Below are 16,930 nucleotides of genomic sequence, written 5' to 3' on the forward strand. Positions count from 1 at the left end.
AACTTAAACTCTATAAAAAAATGAAATATAGTGTACACCTCAAGTCAGAGGCTGCTCAATATATTGATTTCTTTTAGGCAATACCTCCTTTTCATGACCTCCTGCTGTGAAATTGCTTGACATTAATATATGCCTTGCATTGTCAAATAATGAAAAATACATTATAATAAAGAATGATTTGGTAATAATTCTGGGACTAAAAATAGCAACACATGCTACACTGTGCTGCACTTCAAAGATCAGCGAATACAAATAATCATATTTTCTTATAAATTTAGCCTGTGATATTTAATGTGAAATATTCAGTTTTTGTTTGAGTTGGCAGGATCAGTTAACACATTGCATATGCTTAAATAGTGGGAGTATGCACAACAGAGAAAGAGGAGTGTCTTTGGAGCCTGTCTGAAATGAATACCTCTTTTCAAAACAGTATCCACATGCCTGGAGCAGCAGAGCGTTCACTGAGCTCCCTAAGATTTCCTAAATATTTCTACACACTGCTGCTCCCTGCATAGGCTGCAGCGCATTCCTGAGTCCCTCACCTGCAAAGAGCAAGAACCTCCTCTGATTCATAGCAGGAGCGTAGGCTGAAGCATTCACAGAAAGGTACGTTTTCTATTAATGCAGAGTTGTTTGTCCCCAGCAAGGAGTTGAATGTTCTGTTCCACTAACTACATAATTCTTAGCTTGAATGAACACATTTAAAGAGAGGGAGAGATGGAAATAGGGTTTGAGGGTCTCACAGCACATAGAGAAGTGATTCTTATTGTATTCTGTGTTTTGCTTTTGATTTACAAGATAATTGTGTAATCATTTTACACATTATTTCTTCCCCCCCACCCTTTTTTTGTTTAACGATGACATTTCTAGGTGGCATTTACAGCAATTTAACTTGTATGTCATTACTCTCATTGTTATTATTGAATTCAATTTATTCATTTACTTGTGCTTGTCATGCTCACTCTTAAAACCAGTTACTGAGATGATATTTGTGATTTCCATGACCCCATTTACAAATTCAGGGGCAGCTCTTTATACTCCATTCTCCCCAGTCTGAATACAGCCCTGCCAAAGGAGATAGTGATTTGTGGGCATCCCCATACATATGTCCCTCTGCAAGGTGTAGGAAAACCCAACCCTTTCTGCCTGCTAATGGCAGGCATCTAAGTACATCAGGGTTCCCCAACCTTTTATACCAGTGAGCCACATTCAAATGGAAAAAGTGTTGGGGAGCAACACAAGCATGAAAAAAATTCCTGGGGGTATCAATAAGCGCTATAATTAGCTATTTGGTAGCCCCTATCTGGACTAGCAGCCTATATGAGGATCTGTTTGGCTTTACACTGGGTGTTATGCAATCAACTATTGCCTCCAAGCCAGAAATTCAAAAACGAGCACCTACTTTGAGGTCCCTGGGATCAACATCCAAGGGGTTGGGGAGCAACATGTTAATCACGAGCCACTGGTTGGGGATCACTAAAGTACAAGATTGCCTTGCATCTAGAAGTGTTGAGCTCTGTACCTTGTGCCAAATTTGTACTCTGAGAAAGCATGCATAGTGTACTCATTGCCCTGAATGCAAGTGCCCTGTGCATTGGTACTAAGAATTACTATTTGAGTTGCATTTGAGTCCAGGGCCCTATATATCCATTGTAGTGGATTCATTGTGTAGTATAAAAAAATATACTTGTTAAACAGATAGCAAGTAAAGGTGTATTTATACAGCTCAAAGCACGAGAGGCTCCTGTTTGTCAAAATAACTTGGAAAGAGCACATTTCAGTGCTTTATTTGCTTTTTTTTCTGTTATTCATTGTGAGATTTAATTTTTTTGCAAACCATTGTAATTAATTAATACAATAAAATAGGTGTTCTCCTTCTGTTTCACTAATGGGTGATGCTTTTTTTTGACAGAAGGTTTGCAATTGCTATATGATATATATATACAAAGTTTGCACATGTGTGCAGTGAATGTAATAAAATTTCCTAATGAAAAAGTTGTGCTCACAATTATGCCATCTTCAAGCAGGTATTATACATTTGCAATGTAATAAATGTTGATTGAATAGTATTACATTGCGAACAGCGCTAAGCAATCGCAAAAAAAACCATTTTAACCACCACTAGCAATTTTAATTACATTCACCCAATACAGCCTTCAGAGATTTGCTTTTTTAATTAAGATATGACATGGCTTGGAAAGGAGAAGCCTAATAAAAGGGGATAGGAACAGTATGTATATATCAGTTTTCATAGTGATACAGGAAAGGATTATGAACCTCTGCCATTGAGTTTGCAAGGTCTCCTTTTGTATAGCTGTTGACATTTATAGGAACACTTTGTAACACAAGTTCACATATTAGTGTTGTAATTGTAATGCTACAATTGAAATAGAGCCTGTGTGCTTTGATGAACTGAACCAAAAATGTTGCATTCGCACAACTTCTAGGTGCCAAAACTTTTTTATTACTTGCTTGATGAGCTAAATACATGGGGGCATTTATGAACCGATTACATACTATCAGCTATTGATGCCAGTATGTTTCATGTCAGAATCTAAAACATTATAGGACAATATAAGGAGGGGTCTGCTAACCCCTTGGCCACAAAGTCCCTAACCCATATGTAGATGATTAGGAATTAATAATATACATTTATTAGTGTTAGTGTACCTACGGAGCATGACAACTAAATGCATTCCAGATTTATTTACATATTCAGCTTAGCTCAACTTGCATTGGGTACAAGGAATATATCATTACTATTGGGGCTTAGATTTGGCATTGGGGCAGAGGAAGTAATTTTTAAGGGGTCATATACAGATTATTGGCTCCCATTCCCTACCACGGACATCCTCCAGCATGCCTTATTTGTAAAAAAAAATCTAAAAAGCCAACACCTGTATGTAATAAAAAGTACTATGTTTCCCTAGTAGCAGTAACCCATAGCCAGTGCCAGACCAGGACAGTCGGGCATCCTTGGCAACCCGGCAGGCAACCTCACTCCACCACTGCCCCCAAGCCCGAGCGTGACATTAAGGTTGGAGAGAGAAGCAAGCATTGGAGGATGCGGGGATGTGGGTGGCAGGAGGATCATAAGTGGGATCTGGAGCACTTAGACTAGGGGTAGGCAGACAAGAGGTATGTACCTATGCCTAGTGCCCCCCAAGAGGCATGTGCCTCTTCTGCCTTCCCCTAGTTCTAGCCCTGTCCATAGCAACCAATAAGATGTTTGCTTTTAAATAGGTGACCAATCAATTCTACCTGATGATTGGTTGCTACAGGTTACTGTTCCTGAGCAATCTTAGAGAATAAAAATTACACAACCAACTTCATCTCAAAGTTCTAAATACATTACAATTTTGAAGACTCTCCAAAAGTCAGTTCCTGCCCTAAAAATTAAATCAAAATACATTACATCACTTTTGTTTTTGAGGGATAACCGAAGGGAATCCAGTATCATACTCAGTTATGTAAGAAGGTCACTGACAGGAAACTAAAAAAGTTACCCATTAAATAGTTGCAATTTTATTTTATTTGAAGTCACTCATTGAGGAGAACTTTTTCCATGATAGGTTGCAATTCAATGGCTTTATTTTTATTTAATCCAAGTTACATATAGGTATAGGTTTGGGTTACAGGCAGGGTCTGCAGGGGTTTTTGTTTTTTGTTTTTTTATATGTGACCACAGCATTATCTAAGTCAAGTTGGTTGGGTTCATAATTTAGATTAATGCAATTAAATTGTTTTTATTTCCATCCAAACCAGTGTACAAGTGTTGAAGTTTCAAGTCCCCAGTAGCTGCTTAACCCCTGTTAACCCCACTTACTAAGGGTTGTGGGTCAAAAGTGACTCATTTTATAAATCCATTCTTTTGAATGTTAAAAACTTGGGAAGTACCACACTGTACCATGCTGAATACTATGGGGCATATTTTTTTTGCTGTGTAAAAATCAGCAACAAAATTTGCCAGGCTTTGCACGTAAAAATAGCGTACAGTCTGCATAATGTTTTTACATGTTTTTTCTTACGCCAGAGCTTACATAATATTGCGGCGCAAAATCTGGCGGACAGCAAACTCCTTCATTTATTTTGCACATCTTTTTATACTGTTTCATCTGCAAATTTCAATTTACACAGCATAAAAAATAGGCCCCTATGTGAGCACCACCTGGTATTTTGTTGGGCTGCACTGGGGGTGAAATAGGCATCTTCTGTATAGATTAATTTGCATCTCCTAACTCTTATTTATTAGGTGTAAGGCCACATCTAGTTTCCCCAAAACTATTTCAGGGAATAACCACCTTTCACAGGGTGGGGTGTGCAAAGCGCACTAACTGAGACAGGTTATTTTTGATTACAAAATATGAGTCAAAGTAATGGTTTCATGAATTGGGAGCAGGAAGAAAGGGATTTCAATATTACATCATCTTTACATGCTGACACTTCTTAAACCAGTGATACCCAACCAGTGGCTCAGGGGCAACATGTTGTTTACCAACCCCTTGGATGTTGCTCTCAGTGCCCCCAAACCAGGTAGTTATTTTTTATTTCCTGACTTGGTGTCAAGTTTTGGTTGAATAAAAACAAGACTTACTACCAAATAAAGCCTCCTGTAAGCTGATAGTGTGCATAGAGGCTGCCTAATAGCCAATCTTAGCTCTTATTTGGCTCCTCCATGAACTTTTATGGTGCTTGTGTTGCTCTCCAAGTCTTTGGAGTCTGCCTTTCTGCCTATCTGACAGTAGCTCTAGATTTCCCTTCCTGGCCAGCATCAATAGGTGTCGCACACTTGCGCATAAAGAATCGGGCACAGATGTCATTGGAACCCAAAGACCCCAGAAATTATGCCAAATGGACTTGCGTGCAATTGCGTCTGACTAGCAATAGAATGCCTGTGCAGTTGTGGGATTTTTTTGTAAATCAGACTTTATTATGCTAGCTGTGGCACACTTGTTTTAGGTGTATTGCTGACCCAGTGACTGGGGAAAACGCTGCATTGTGGGAAAAACATGACAATGGCACTCAAAATTGCAATTGCAAAACAATTTGTCACTGCATCCATGAATAAAGTAAAATTCAGTATAAAGTAATATTCAGTTGGCAAATTACCAACACAGAAAGGCAAAAAAGAAACTCCCACCACAAGTGTGCAGCTCCCCTAAGTCTGCCTATTCACAGTCATAATAACAAATCATTGCTTATCAAATGAGCATTTAATCCAGTAGCCACTCAGCTTTGGACTAATGCTCCATATGGTCCATCCACATGGCAATGTAAGACAAGGAAGCAAGTTACTAATGTAAAGTAATCAATAAATGAAGGAAATACAGATGTCAAATGGCTACCTTCAAATAACTCATACAGTAAGTTAAGCACATCTAAATAAAATAGCCTGCAGAAATAATCAAGGCTTCTGCCTATGTGTTTTGTCTAGGATCACCTCAGAAAGAGTAGTGCCAGTCTGAATTTTAGTTAATAACTATAAGTAATACATTCAAAAATACCTCCATGAGGAGCGCCTGTTGTAGGCATTAAAATTGACACTGATCCTATGTCATGACAATATCTATCCTTGACCTTTTCTTTCCCTGAGGAACTGGAGGCTGTCCTCCATGAAACATATATGCAAAAGCATACTATATACTACCATGTTGGTTATTTGCCCCTGCCCTATAATGAATATTAGTTAATGTTGGAATAGTCACACAATGAGAATAGTTTTGTGCACTTTCCTCACTCAAAAGGCTAGCTGAACTTATAAATGCAACTATAAAGTTCTCCACGAGAAGTTTTCTTGAACTGCAAGTATAGTGAGTTTTATTGTAGAGATGCAGTGCACAACATATTTTGGACCTCCACAGGTGATCAGTGTTACAAAAAGGCTACAAAAATAGGGTATATATACCCTTAGAATAACAAAACTATATTCAGCTTACCAGCTCCATCTCATGGCCAGGTGGGCTCATGGCTAATCAATCAATCTTCATCATTATACACAGTATATAACATAGTATATAACATGAATAACTATTTAATTTAATTACATATTTTAAATGGAACTGTGATCTGCTCACATACACTTGTCCCAAATATGTCCATATTTCTGTATATTCAAAGTCCTTGCAACCTCCAAAGTAAAATAAAGATAACATATAAAGATTGCTCATAAAAAGCAGCTGTAGCTTAGTGCTTCAAACCTAGAAAATCAATTTTTAAGTCTTTCAGTTCCTTGGGTTTCGCACTGAAGTAACAATTTTTTTCTTTCACCTCCTTTAGGAAGTTAGACACTGTAGGATGTGCAAATGTAATGTAGAGGCATTCTGACATTTTTTGGAAAAAATGTTTGGCAAGATGGGTATGTGCTTATTGATCTCTTATGTTCCCTGATTCTAATCTTAACTAGATGTAGTGTCTGTCTTACATATGCTTTGCCCCATGGGCATTTATGTAGGTGAACCACATACTCTGAATTGTAGATGAGAAATTCTTTTATTGGTGGATGCACAATGAGGAGAGTTTTGAGTACTTTCCTCACTTTTTGTTAAACTTATATGAGCACTTGGAGAGCTTGCTATAGCCAGCCAGTGTCCTCTACTGATGATTTATTTGATTCCCATATATAAAGACATGGCTGGCAAAGAACAAACCATCAGATGATAGAGAGACTAAGAGATTTTCATCATCCTGGTATGTTGGAGACCAAGAATGTACTTGCTCATTACCACACTGTTGAACTAAAATCTCTAGACATCTTTGTAGCTGAACTTTAAATATTAAGGCTCTGAAAGAAGAAAAGTATATAAATGTCATGGTTCACATGGCGCTGATTCTCAGCCCCTCCTGTGATCTATATATAACAGATATAACTATGCAATAGATATTGCCAAATAACATATTTGGGGGAAATGAAAACAATGTGAATATTGGTATAATCTTTGATGTCCAGCTGTTGGACCTATTCTGTTAAACAATGAAAAGCCAATTTCTTAATTCAGCAGTTCTACAGATATAACATATTTAATGTATACTTTCACCTAAATATGTGGGAAATGATCTAGAAATCCAGAAGATGTGTTATGAATATAATATGTATACTGAATATACATTCTGCTCCTGTGCTAAGAAAACTGTTCTATTCCTCAGTATTTAAATAATTACTTTAGACCTTTTCCCTTGATATAAAGCAGAATTAGACTGTATGAGGAAGAGATCTACTCCTCTAGTAATGTATAACAAATGCATCATTCTAATTAAGGCAGTTAATATGGCCATACATGTACAGGTTTGGTTGAGCAAGTTACTGCCTTGTGTCTCAACCCTTTCTCCTTGTAGAGTGTAAGCTCTTTTGGGCAGGGCCCTCTTCACCTCTTGTATCAGTTATTGATTGCTTTATATGTTACTCTGTATGTCCATGTATGTAACCCACTTATTGTACAGCGCTGCGGAATATGTTGGCGCTTTATAAATAAATGTGAATGTAAAATGCCAATATCATGTGGCCAGTTGTGTATGTTTCTCCCAATAAATCCTGGTTTGACTTCTCTCGTACAGCAGATATTACAATGGCAAACTTTTAGTATGTGTTTAGTATGTAAGTTTTCCATTTTGTTCTGTATAATTCATTGATTGCAGTTTGCTGGTCAAAATTTACAATTCAGTTCCTTGTAGAAATAAATTATGAGCTCAGTTTATTGATAATGTTTAGTGATGAGTGAATTTTTTCGGCAGACATGGATTTGTAGCAAATTTCTGCATTTCGCCATTGGCGAATTGTTTTTTGAAACTTCAGCAGAAATTTGGCACGAAAAAATTCAGCGCAGGTCGAAAGATTATTACAGTCACAGTGAAATAGTTGCACTTGCGTCAAGATGGGCACGGTCACATAAAAAAAGGTGATACCCGCGTTTCGCTAATTTTTCGGTAGTTTCATGAATTTTGCGGCAAAGCAAAATGGGACAGATTCGCTCATCACTAATCATGTTATTCAGGTTAACACAGAATATAGCAAACATATGAGCAAAAAAAATTGAATGTAACAACTGATTTGGAAATAAAAATTCCTAAGGCAAAAATCCGTCGTCCTTACTAGAACATACAATTTAAGTTTGCGCAACTGATTATAAACACTAAACAGTTAAACATAACTCCCAATACTTTGACATTTGAACAGATTTAGGCCACACTGCCACTCCCTGATCCACCCAATGATTCTCCCCATTTTTTAGTCCAATTCACGCCTAATGGGGTTGACCATTAAGGGAGGTCATATAAAAAAATGAGCTGAACTGGACTTTCAAAAGACATAATGCAGCATTATACGTCTGCTATAAAAAGATAAGTACATATGATTGAACTCGGAGCAGAATATATACATATACACTTAACATAAATGTTCTAATTAAAAACATATTATACATCTTTGTCACCAAAGCTTTTTCCCTGGACGATGTGAATAAAGCCGTACAAGGTGAAAATAATGATTCAGTGTCATTCTCCTAGCTACCAGTCATCTAGGTATCTACCTAGAGGATAAGAACCACATATTCAATAAGAGCTCTTTCACTATACAGAGAGAAACAAATTGTAGTAATGCAACTTGCACCTTTTTACCCACAATCTTTATAGGGTGAGGGCATTGTGTAATAATATTAATAATAAAAGGAGAGAAGTATACATTTATGTTGAATGTAGGGAAGATTAGACAAGTATCCTTCCATACCTATCTGAACCCCAAACCCAAATTTTGGTTTATCTGTATTACTAAACCATATTTCACTGTACAATCCCATGAGGTAACATAAAAGAATGGATTTAGCCCTAGCTATGTTCATACTTATTAGGTACACTCTCGGTAGTGCTACAGACCTCATAGTTACAATTAACTAAGTATTATTCCAAAAAAGTTGGGTCACTGTGTAAATTATGAATAAAAACAGAATGCAATGATTTGGAAATCATGTAAACCATATATTTAACTGCAAATAGTACAAAGACAATATATCAAATGTTGAAATTAATGTTTTATGAAATAAATATATGCTCAAATTGAAGTTGGGCCCTCAGACGGTACTGCATTAAAAACAGACACGATTCTGTAGAGGAAATCACTGCATGCAAAGAAGAAACCTTATAAAAACATGATTCAGACACTGCTGCCTTCTCTGGGCCCAATCTCATTTAAGATGGATTGAGACGATGTGGTCAAAAGCAAAATTTGAAATTATTTTTGGAAATTGGACACACATCTTCCGGGTAAAAGAGGAGAAAGACCACCTGACTTGTTATCAGTGCATAGTTTAAAAGCCAGCATCTGTGATGGTATGGGCGTGCATTAGTGCAGCAGGCATGGGGAGTTAGCACATCTGTGATAGTATGGGCGTGCATTAGTGCACCAGGCATGGGGAGTTAGCACATCTGTGATAGTATGGGGGTGCATTAGTGCACTAGGCATGGGGAGTTGGCACATCTGTGATGGTATGGGGGTGCATGAGTGCACCAGGCATGGGGAGTTGGCATATCTGTGATGGCATGGGGGTGCATTAGTGCACCAGGCATGGGGAGTTGGCACATCTGTGATGGCATGGGGGTGCATTAGTGCACATGGCATGGGGATTTGGCACATCTGTGATGGCATGGGGGTGCATTAGTGCACATGGCATGGGGAGTTGGCACATCTGTGATGGCATGGGGGTGCATTAGTGCACATGGCATGGGGATTTGGCACATCTGTGATGGCATGGGGGTGCATTAGTGCACATGGCATGGGGAGTTGGCACATCTGTGATGGCATGGGAGTGCATTAATGCACTAGGCATGGGGAGTTGGCACATCTGTGATGGCATGGGGGTGCATTAGTGCACATGACATGGGGATTTGGCACATCTCTGATGGCATGGGGGTGCATTAGTGCACATGGCATGGGGAGTTGGCACATCTGTGAAGGTATGGGGGTGCATTAGTGCACATGACATGAGGAGTTGGCACATCTGTGATGGTATGGGGGTGCATTAGTGCACATGACATGGGGAGTTGGCACATCTGTGATGGCATGGGGGGCATTAGTGCACATGGCATGGGGAGTTGGCACATCTGTAATGGTATGGGGGTGCATTAGTGCACATGGCATGGGGAGTTGGCACATCTGTAATGGTATGGGGGTGCATTAGTGCACATGGCATGGGGAGTTGGCACATCTGTGATGGCATGGGGTGCATTAGTGCACATTGCCTGGGGAGTTGGCACACCTACGATGGTATGGGGGCATTAGTGCACATGGCATGGGGAGTTGGCACATCTACGATGGTATGGGGGTGCATTAGTGCACATGGCATGGGTAGTTGGCACATCTAGGAAGGCCCTATTAATGCTTAACCATACTGTATATACAGGTCAGGGAAGGCCTTGCTTATTTCAGCAGGACAATGCCAAACTACATTCTGCATGGCTCTGTAGTAAAAGAGTCCATGTGCTAAACTGACCTGCCTACAGCCCAGACCTGTCTCCCACTGAAAACATCTGGCACCTTATAAAATAAAAAATACAACAGACTCTGAACTGAAATTGAGCAACTGAAATCCTATATGAGGCAAGAATGGAACATCGTTTTACTTTCAAAACTACACCTCTTGGTCTCCTACGTTCCCAAATGGTTACAGAGCGTTAAAAGTAGTGGTGATGCAACCCAGTGGGAAACATGCCCCTCGCCCAACTTTTGTAAAACATGTTGCTGCCATCAAACTCAAAATGAGCATATATTTTCTAAGCTTCAACATCTGATAAGTTGTTTTTGTACTCTTTTTAATTGAATATAGTGTTTAAATGATTTGCAAATCTTCTCATCCACTTTTTAATTTACATTTTGGAAAAAGGCTTGTACATAGGACAAGAGAAATCCATCACTTTAACAAAAAGTGAATGTCATTTTGATATAAAGCCAGTTATTTGTAGCCACATTATATGTAGCCAAATACACCTGCACAACAAACTTGGACCTTATGTGGAGAGACTGTCAGTGCAATATTAGAAGTCTATAAATATAAAACTGATCTGTATTTGTTATAGTCTGGTGTGCATAAAAAATAACCTAGAGTTCAATCCTGTTGTTATATGATCTTGTATGAGAAAAAGTTGTCTCAGCTGGCAATACAAAGCAATGAGGTGCGATACAGCTAGAGTATGGCCGAACCACATGTGCCTTAAAATAAAGCTTAGATTTTTGGTGTAATAAAAATAGGATTTCAGTTTTACCAACAAGTGGCTAATAAGATTTGCAAATTAGTTGTGCACACACACACTATAATAGCATGTATATACAGAGCTGGTAAAATATATATTTCTTCCTGTAAACTCAAATGGCTAATCTGTTTACTATTTCAGCATGTTGAAGATTCTGCTTATCACGACTTTGGTTCATTTCACTTGTGCACAAGACACAGAAGAGACAATAACATACACTGTAAGTAGACACTGCAGTAGGACACTAAGATATGTTCATGTTTTATTCTTAAATTGAGCATTAATTTCCAGGTATGCAAGTAATATTTCTACATCTTATATGACAAACATCTATAGTCTTGCTTTGCTTTATAGCAGGGATTCTGGGTTTGCACAAGGATCTAAACTAGTGACAAAGCAGGATAAAATACCATTCATCTTAAAGGCATTCTGCTATCAAGTCATTTATAGAGGACAATGGAGGACCATTTAGGGTGTCTTGGTTCCCTCTTGGGCTACTTAAAACATGGCATTCAAAGCACCCAACCTTACCCCGTGTGCTAATGTTCTAATATTTACTTCATTGCTGGCGCTCATTTTGGACAACAATAAAAGTAAAAGCAATAACAAAGCTGGGATGTATAAACAGAAGCACCTGTACATTTCTAAAATATTTATTCTGAAACTCTTACAATGAAATCTAATAAAAATAAAGGAGGATATTGTATAGTGACAATATACCTTGTATATGTCTTATGTCAAAATGGATAGAAGGGAGCCAGATACACGGGGAGAAGATTAGACATTATACAGAATGTATCTTCCATACTTGGAAGAAAGTAAGAAGGGTATAATATTACTTGCTTCATAGCCATTTCCTAATGAAGAAGGAAAGGTAGAATCACTGAGGGGGGGTGTCAAAATGTTAGGCACCCCCTCAGTGATTGTAATCGCTTACCTTGTACCCCGGGTTGGTGTTTCTGTTAGGACAAAACCGCACCAGCCCAGGGAAACTGAGACAGCGATCCTCTTCTGTCTGTCTTCATTCCTCTAAATCCCGGGGCCGGCCCATGTGCAGTGGGGTGAAAATGCAGTTAAAGTTTGGCTCTGCTGTGCATGCAATAGTGGCGCAAAGACAGAAGGAGGAAGAGGATCGCTCTTTAGGGGTCGAATGACCCTTTCACAGGTGTGGCCTAAGACCATCGGAAAACACATATTTCCGATGGTCTAAGGCAGTGCTGTCCAACTGGCGGCCCGCGGGCCCTCCACCTGTCTGGCTGCTTTGATGGCTTACCCTTGTGTAAACTTTAAATGGTTTCAGTACTGAGATTAACTGCCCCCCCCTGCATGGTTCTCACCTCAGATTCAGGCTGTAATCCTCCTGTATTGTTTAAATATGTAATCAACTGTACTGTTCACACCTTTTAATCTATGCATTGTTCACCCCCTGCAGTGTTCACACCTCAGGCTCAGGCTGTAATCACCCACATTGTTTGTCTGTTCACACCTCAGACATTGTATGTAGTGCCTGGACTATGCTGTCTGTGTGTAGGCAGCATAGGGTAGGCAGAGTATGGCACATAGGCAGCATAGGGCAGGGAGGGTATGGCATAAACAGGCAGCATAGGACAGGGAGGGTATTGAACACACAGGCAGCATAGGGCAGAGAGAGTATGGCACATACAGGCAGCATAGGACAGGGAGGGTATTGAACACACAGGCAGCATAGGGCAGGGAGAGTATGGCACACACAGGCATCATATGGCAGACACAGGCATCATAGGGCAGGCAGAGTATGGCGCACACACAGGCAGCATATGGCAGACACAAGCATCATAGGGCAGGCAGAGTATGGCACACACAAGTAGGTGCCTGTGAGAGGTGAACCTGGCAGGGGTTTGTTCTGGGAGTTTGTTAGCAGTTGGAAATAGCCATTAAATGGTCCCTAAGGTGTGTAATTATATGCTGGGGGTTGCTGTGCTATCCACAGGGGAGGAGGAGGCATATGGATTTTAGGGTATGTCTTAATATGACATAATATAATTCTTTCACATATGAATGATGGTTGATATTCTTGCAGTGAGGACCAAGCATTTGGGTTTTTGCTGCACTACCACCATTGTGATTAAATGGGTGTGGTTTGAAGTAGGTGTGGTTTAAAAGGGGGGAGTGGTCAAAACTGGCTTTCATTAGCGGCCCTCCACCATGTATGCGCAAGAAATTCCGGCCCTCGGCACCACAGAAGTTGGACAGCACTGGTCTAAGGAATAATTTTATGGTTGGGGGTCACCACAACATGATGTATTAAAGGGTTGCAGCATTAGGAAGGTTGAGAACCACTGATATAACCTTATGTAGGCCTGTATGATATCAAAACATTTTTTCTGAAAAATGTTTCCATTATTTCTCCTATACATTGATATTTTTATAAGCCTCTGTTTCTGACAGAAAGTGAAAGACAATCTATTAAACTATTTAATAAGCAGAGTTAAAATGGTCAGAATGGTTGGTTCTTAAATGGTTTGTGTGGAGGTAGAAAGCTGTACAAATACTGTACTAGAATAATGCATTATTTGTAGGTTCTGTTTCCATGCAGCAGGTTTGTATAAATCAAGACATGATACAAAATACACATCAAAATACGGCAATAAAATGGTTGATTTACTAAACATCTCCCTAAGGTACAATAAGCTCATACCCTAGCAGTGTCCAACATCTGTGTGCCAGATACAGGAGGAGTTCCTTTTCAGAAACAGAACACTTTACTATAATGTTTTCTGTGCAAATATTACGATTTATCCCACATTTTCTTTTATATTTTTCAACAAATAAATAGGAGATAAAAAATATTTGAAAAAATATTGATATAAACAATCAGTACTGTATCTTTTCTGCCTTGTTGCATTGCTCATGAAATGTTTTTTTATTTCTCTCCAGCAATGTACTGATGGTTATGAGTGGGACCCAATGAGACAACAATGCAAAGGTAATGCAACTTTTCTATTTAAGTTTCTTAAATTAAACTTTTTAATGCAGTGAAGACTAAAATTCAGTATTTTTTTTTTTATGACAGATATTGATGAATGTGAAATTGTACATGATGCATGTAAGGGTGGAATGAAATGTGTTAACCACTTTGGAGGGTATCTTTGCTTACCAAGAACTGCCCAAATACTGGTTAATAATGGACAAGATGATAGCCCTAACACGCCACAGGAGCCTGCTGGCTCTCAACAAATTAATGGGCAGAATACGGCAGTGGAGGTCCATAACCCCCCTAATGTTCAACAAGTGGTTCCAAATGCTCCGCAGCGAATACAGTGTGCACCTGGCTATGAACCAACTGCACAAAATATGTGCCAAGGTAAGCAATTATATTGTTATCTGGGTCTGGAATGTTAATACGGCATGGCAATGAAATAGCAGGTTTTTGCCTTACACTAAACCACGGTTATTCATTGCAATCACATTTACAGTATATTTTAATACCATGGGTGAAGGCATGTTGCCGTAGCTTGTTGTTGTAGGTATAATTTAGAGTCCCACTGGATAAGTTTTAGATCTGTTCAAAGGCAGATATTTGTACTGATATTATTGTATAGGGAAAGGGAATAATAGCATAATAAAGTTCATCAATGAGCATCTGTTTGCAGTGCTTGGGTTTGAGAAGTAGCTGCCATACTGAGGATGCTATCAATATGTGGCAAGCACTGATCCAAAGCAGCAATGTCTCCACAGTTCAGTTCTCTTTATGAGACTACAAACCATTTTCACAATACCCCAATTCAACAGTAACTCCACCCTACATGTACAGCCTCATGTGCCATGAGTTCCCATGTGTAGCAATGTACAGCAGGTGACATCACTTTCCATATGATCCTAATTACACCCTGGAAATGTATATTTACTGAGAAAACTGTGAGTATAGTGGACTGTTTTGTTTGACCAAGTTATTAAGAGTAAACACCTACTCACATTACTATACATGCCTGTTTGCATTCATAATACACAATCTATAGGAGATATGCAATGCTCCAGGCTTAGAAGTTAGAATTAGAATATATTTGGATATAACGCATCATGGATCAATGCTATCATTTATCAACCAAAAATGGAAAATTTGATAATCCTGCCATGATATTAGTGTTGGTACACAGGGTGGCCCAGCTACACAAGGGCCCTATGGTTCATATGTCGACCACTGAGACGGCCAAAGCTACTCTATGATTTGTTCTTGCGAGTTAGATAATTAGATTCCAGTGCACAGAAAACCCCCCTGCAAAATGCACTTTTGTCTATCTGTAAGTCAAAGCAGTGAATACAGTCACAAAGAGTAAAGGGGAGGATGTATATCATGAGCACATTGTTGTATTGTTATAAATTGTGAAAGCAAAATAATGATCATATGCCATCACTATGACATCATACTTACAATAGGTGTATATTGAATAACATACCACCTACACCTAAAATGGGAAAGTTATCAGAAGTCTGACTGTGTATACTGAAATTATAGTCAAATCTGGAATTAATCAAGAGAAGAGTTTCCCTTTCCCCTTAATCATCACTCGAAGATCTAGTAGTCTTTCTTAAGAAATGGAAAATAATTCCCCAGGAACAGCTGACTCTTTTCCATTTAGAATACAGATTGTATTAAAGGTACAGTTAATGGCTGTCTAATGCCATTGTATGATATAGTCTTATTAAAGTTTTAATATTTTGACCAACAACTGTATATAAATCTCATCTTATGTTACTTATTTATAACCCTCTATTTTTTCACTTTCTAAAACCCCTTTTTAATGCTATCTAATGTATCTGCCGGTACAACTGGTCTTCCACAACATCACAGCACTCACTGTTACAAACCCTTTGCAAATATTATGATGGAACCTCCATTCTTCTAAATGAATGCCCTGTGTCTACTGGTAAATAAAGCATTAAACAGTTTATTATATAGTCAAATGGCCCTTATCATATCCCACTTAGGTGCCTCTTCTCTATCGTAAACAACCTCAAGTTGGCAATTCTTTCATTGTAACCCTTTCATCGTATACCCTTTTCTTTAGAATCACTCTGATTCCTTAATATCTTGTGTGAGCATTGGAGACCAAAGCATAATAATACATTAATAAATATATACTGTATAAACATACAGGGATAAAGTGCACTGTGGTAAGAGACAAAATAAGAAGGAGGTCCCTGCCTTACAGAGCTTACAGTCTGAGTAGGTGAATAAAATACAGATACAAATAGAGAGCAAAAGTGTACAAAAGTTTGGGCATTGTCCTGGGCTAGATAGTTATGGAAAAATATACCATTTTTATGTTGTAAAGCAGGGGTGGCCAATACGTCGATCGCCGTCCACCAGTCAATTCCCCCGAGGATTTCTGCGGCGCGTACATACGCATTCACGCCGCTCTTCTGCATTCCCCGGTCATCAGTCGATCGCGGAGGAAAAAAGTCTGGCTGACTAAAAGAAAACAAAGCATCACCGGAGGTGATGTTCTATAGCAGCCTATAGGCAGCTACCTAAAGAACTTGGTGAGAATTGGTATTTTTAGTGTGCAAGATATCAGTCAAAGAAGCGAGTCTAAGAAAGGGCAAGTCCCCCATAATAATTAGCCATAAGAACATTTGTTTGTCAAAGGAGGAGACATTTCCCCTTTAAGTTGTACATGGTATCACCAAACACTTAAGAACAACTAGAGATGGA

The 16,930-nt window shown here is 38.9% G+C and overlaps 1 protein-coding gene across 1 annotated transcript in view; it reads left to right on the top strand.

Moving 5' to 3' along the window:
* Window positions 1-439: 439 nt before the first annotated feature.
* The window catches only part of efemp1 (EGF containing fibulin extracellular matrix protein 1), a 59,459-nt gene continuing 42,968 nt past the window's right edge, over window positions 440-16,930 (top strand). Inside the window, exons 1-4 of the mRNA XM_002936826.5 lie at window positions 440-606; window positions 11,377-11,455; window positions 14,152-14,200; window positions 14,288-14,578. Coding sequence (XP_002936872.1) covers window positions 11,378-11,455; window positions 14,152-14,200; window positions 14,288-14,578 — 418 coding nt within the window. The 5' untranslated portion in view covers window positions 440-606; window position 11,377. The remainder of the gene's footprint in view (window positions 607-11,376; window positions 11,456-14,151; window positions 14,201-14,287; window positions 14,579-16,930) is intronic.

This window comes from Xenopus tropicalis, chromosome 5 (assembly GCF_000004195.4).
Source record: "Xenopus tropicalis strain Nigerian chromosome 5, UCB_Xtro_10.0, whole genome shotgun sequence".
Classification (NCBI taxonomy): Eukaryota; Metazoa; Chordata; class Amphibia; order Anura; family Pipidae; genus Xenopus; species Xenopus tropicalis.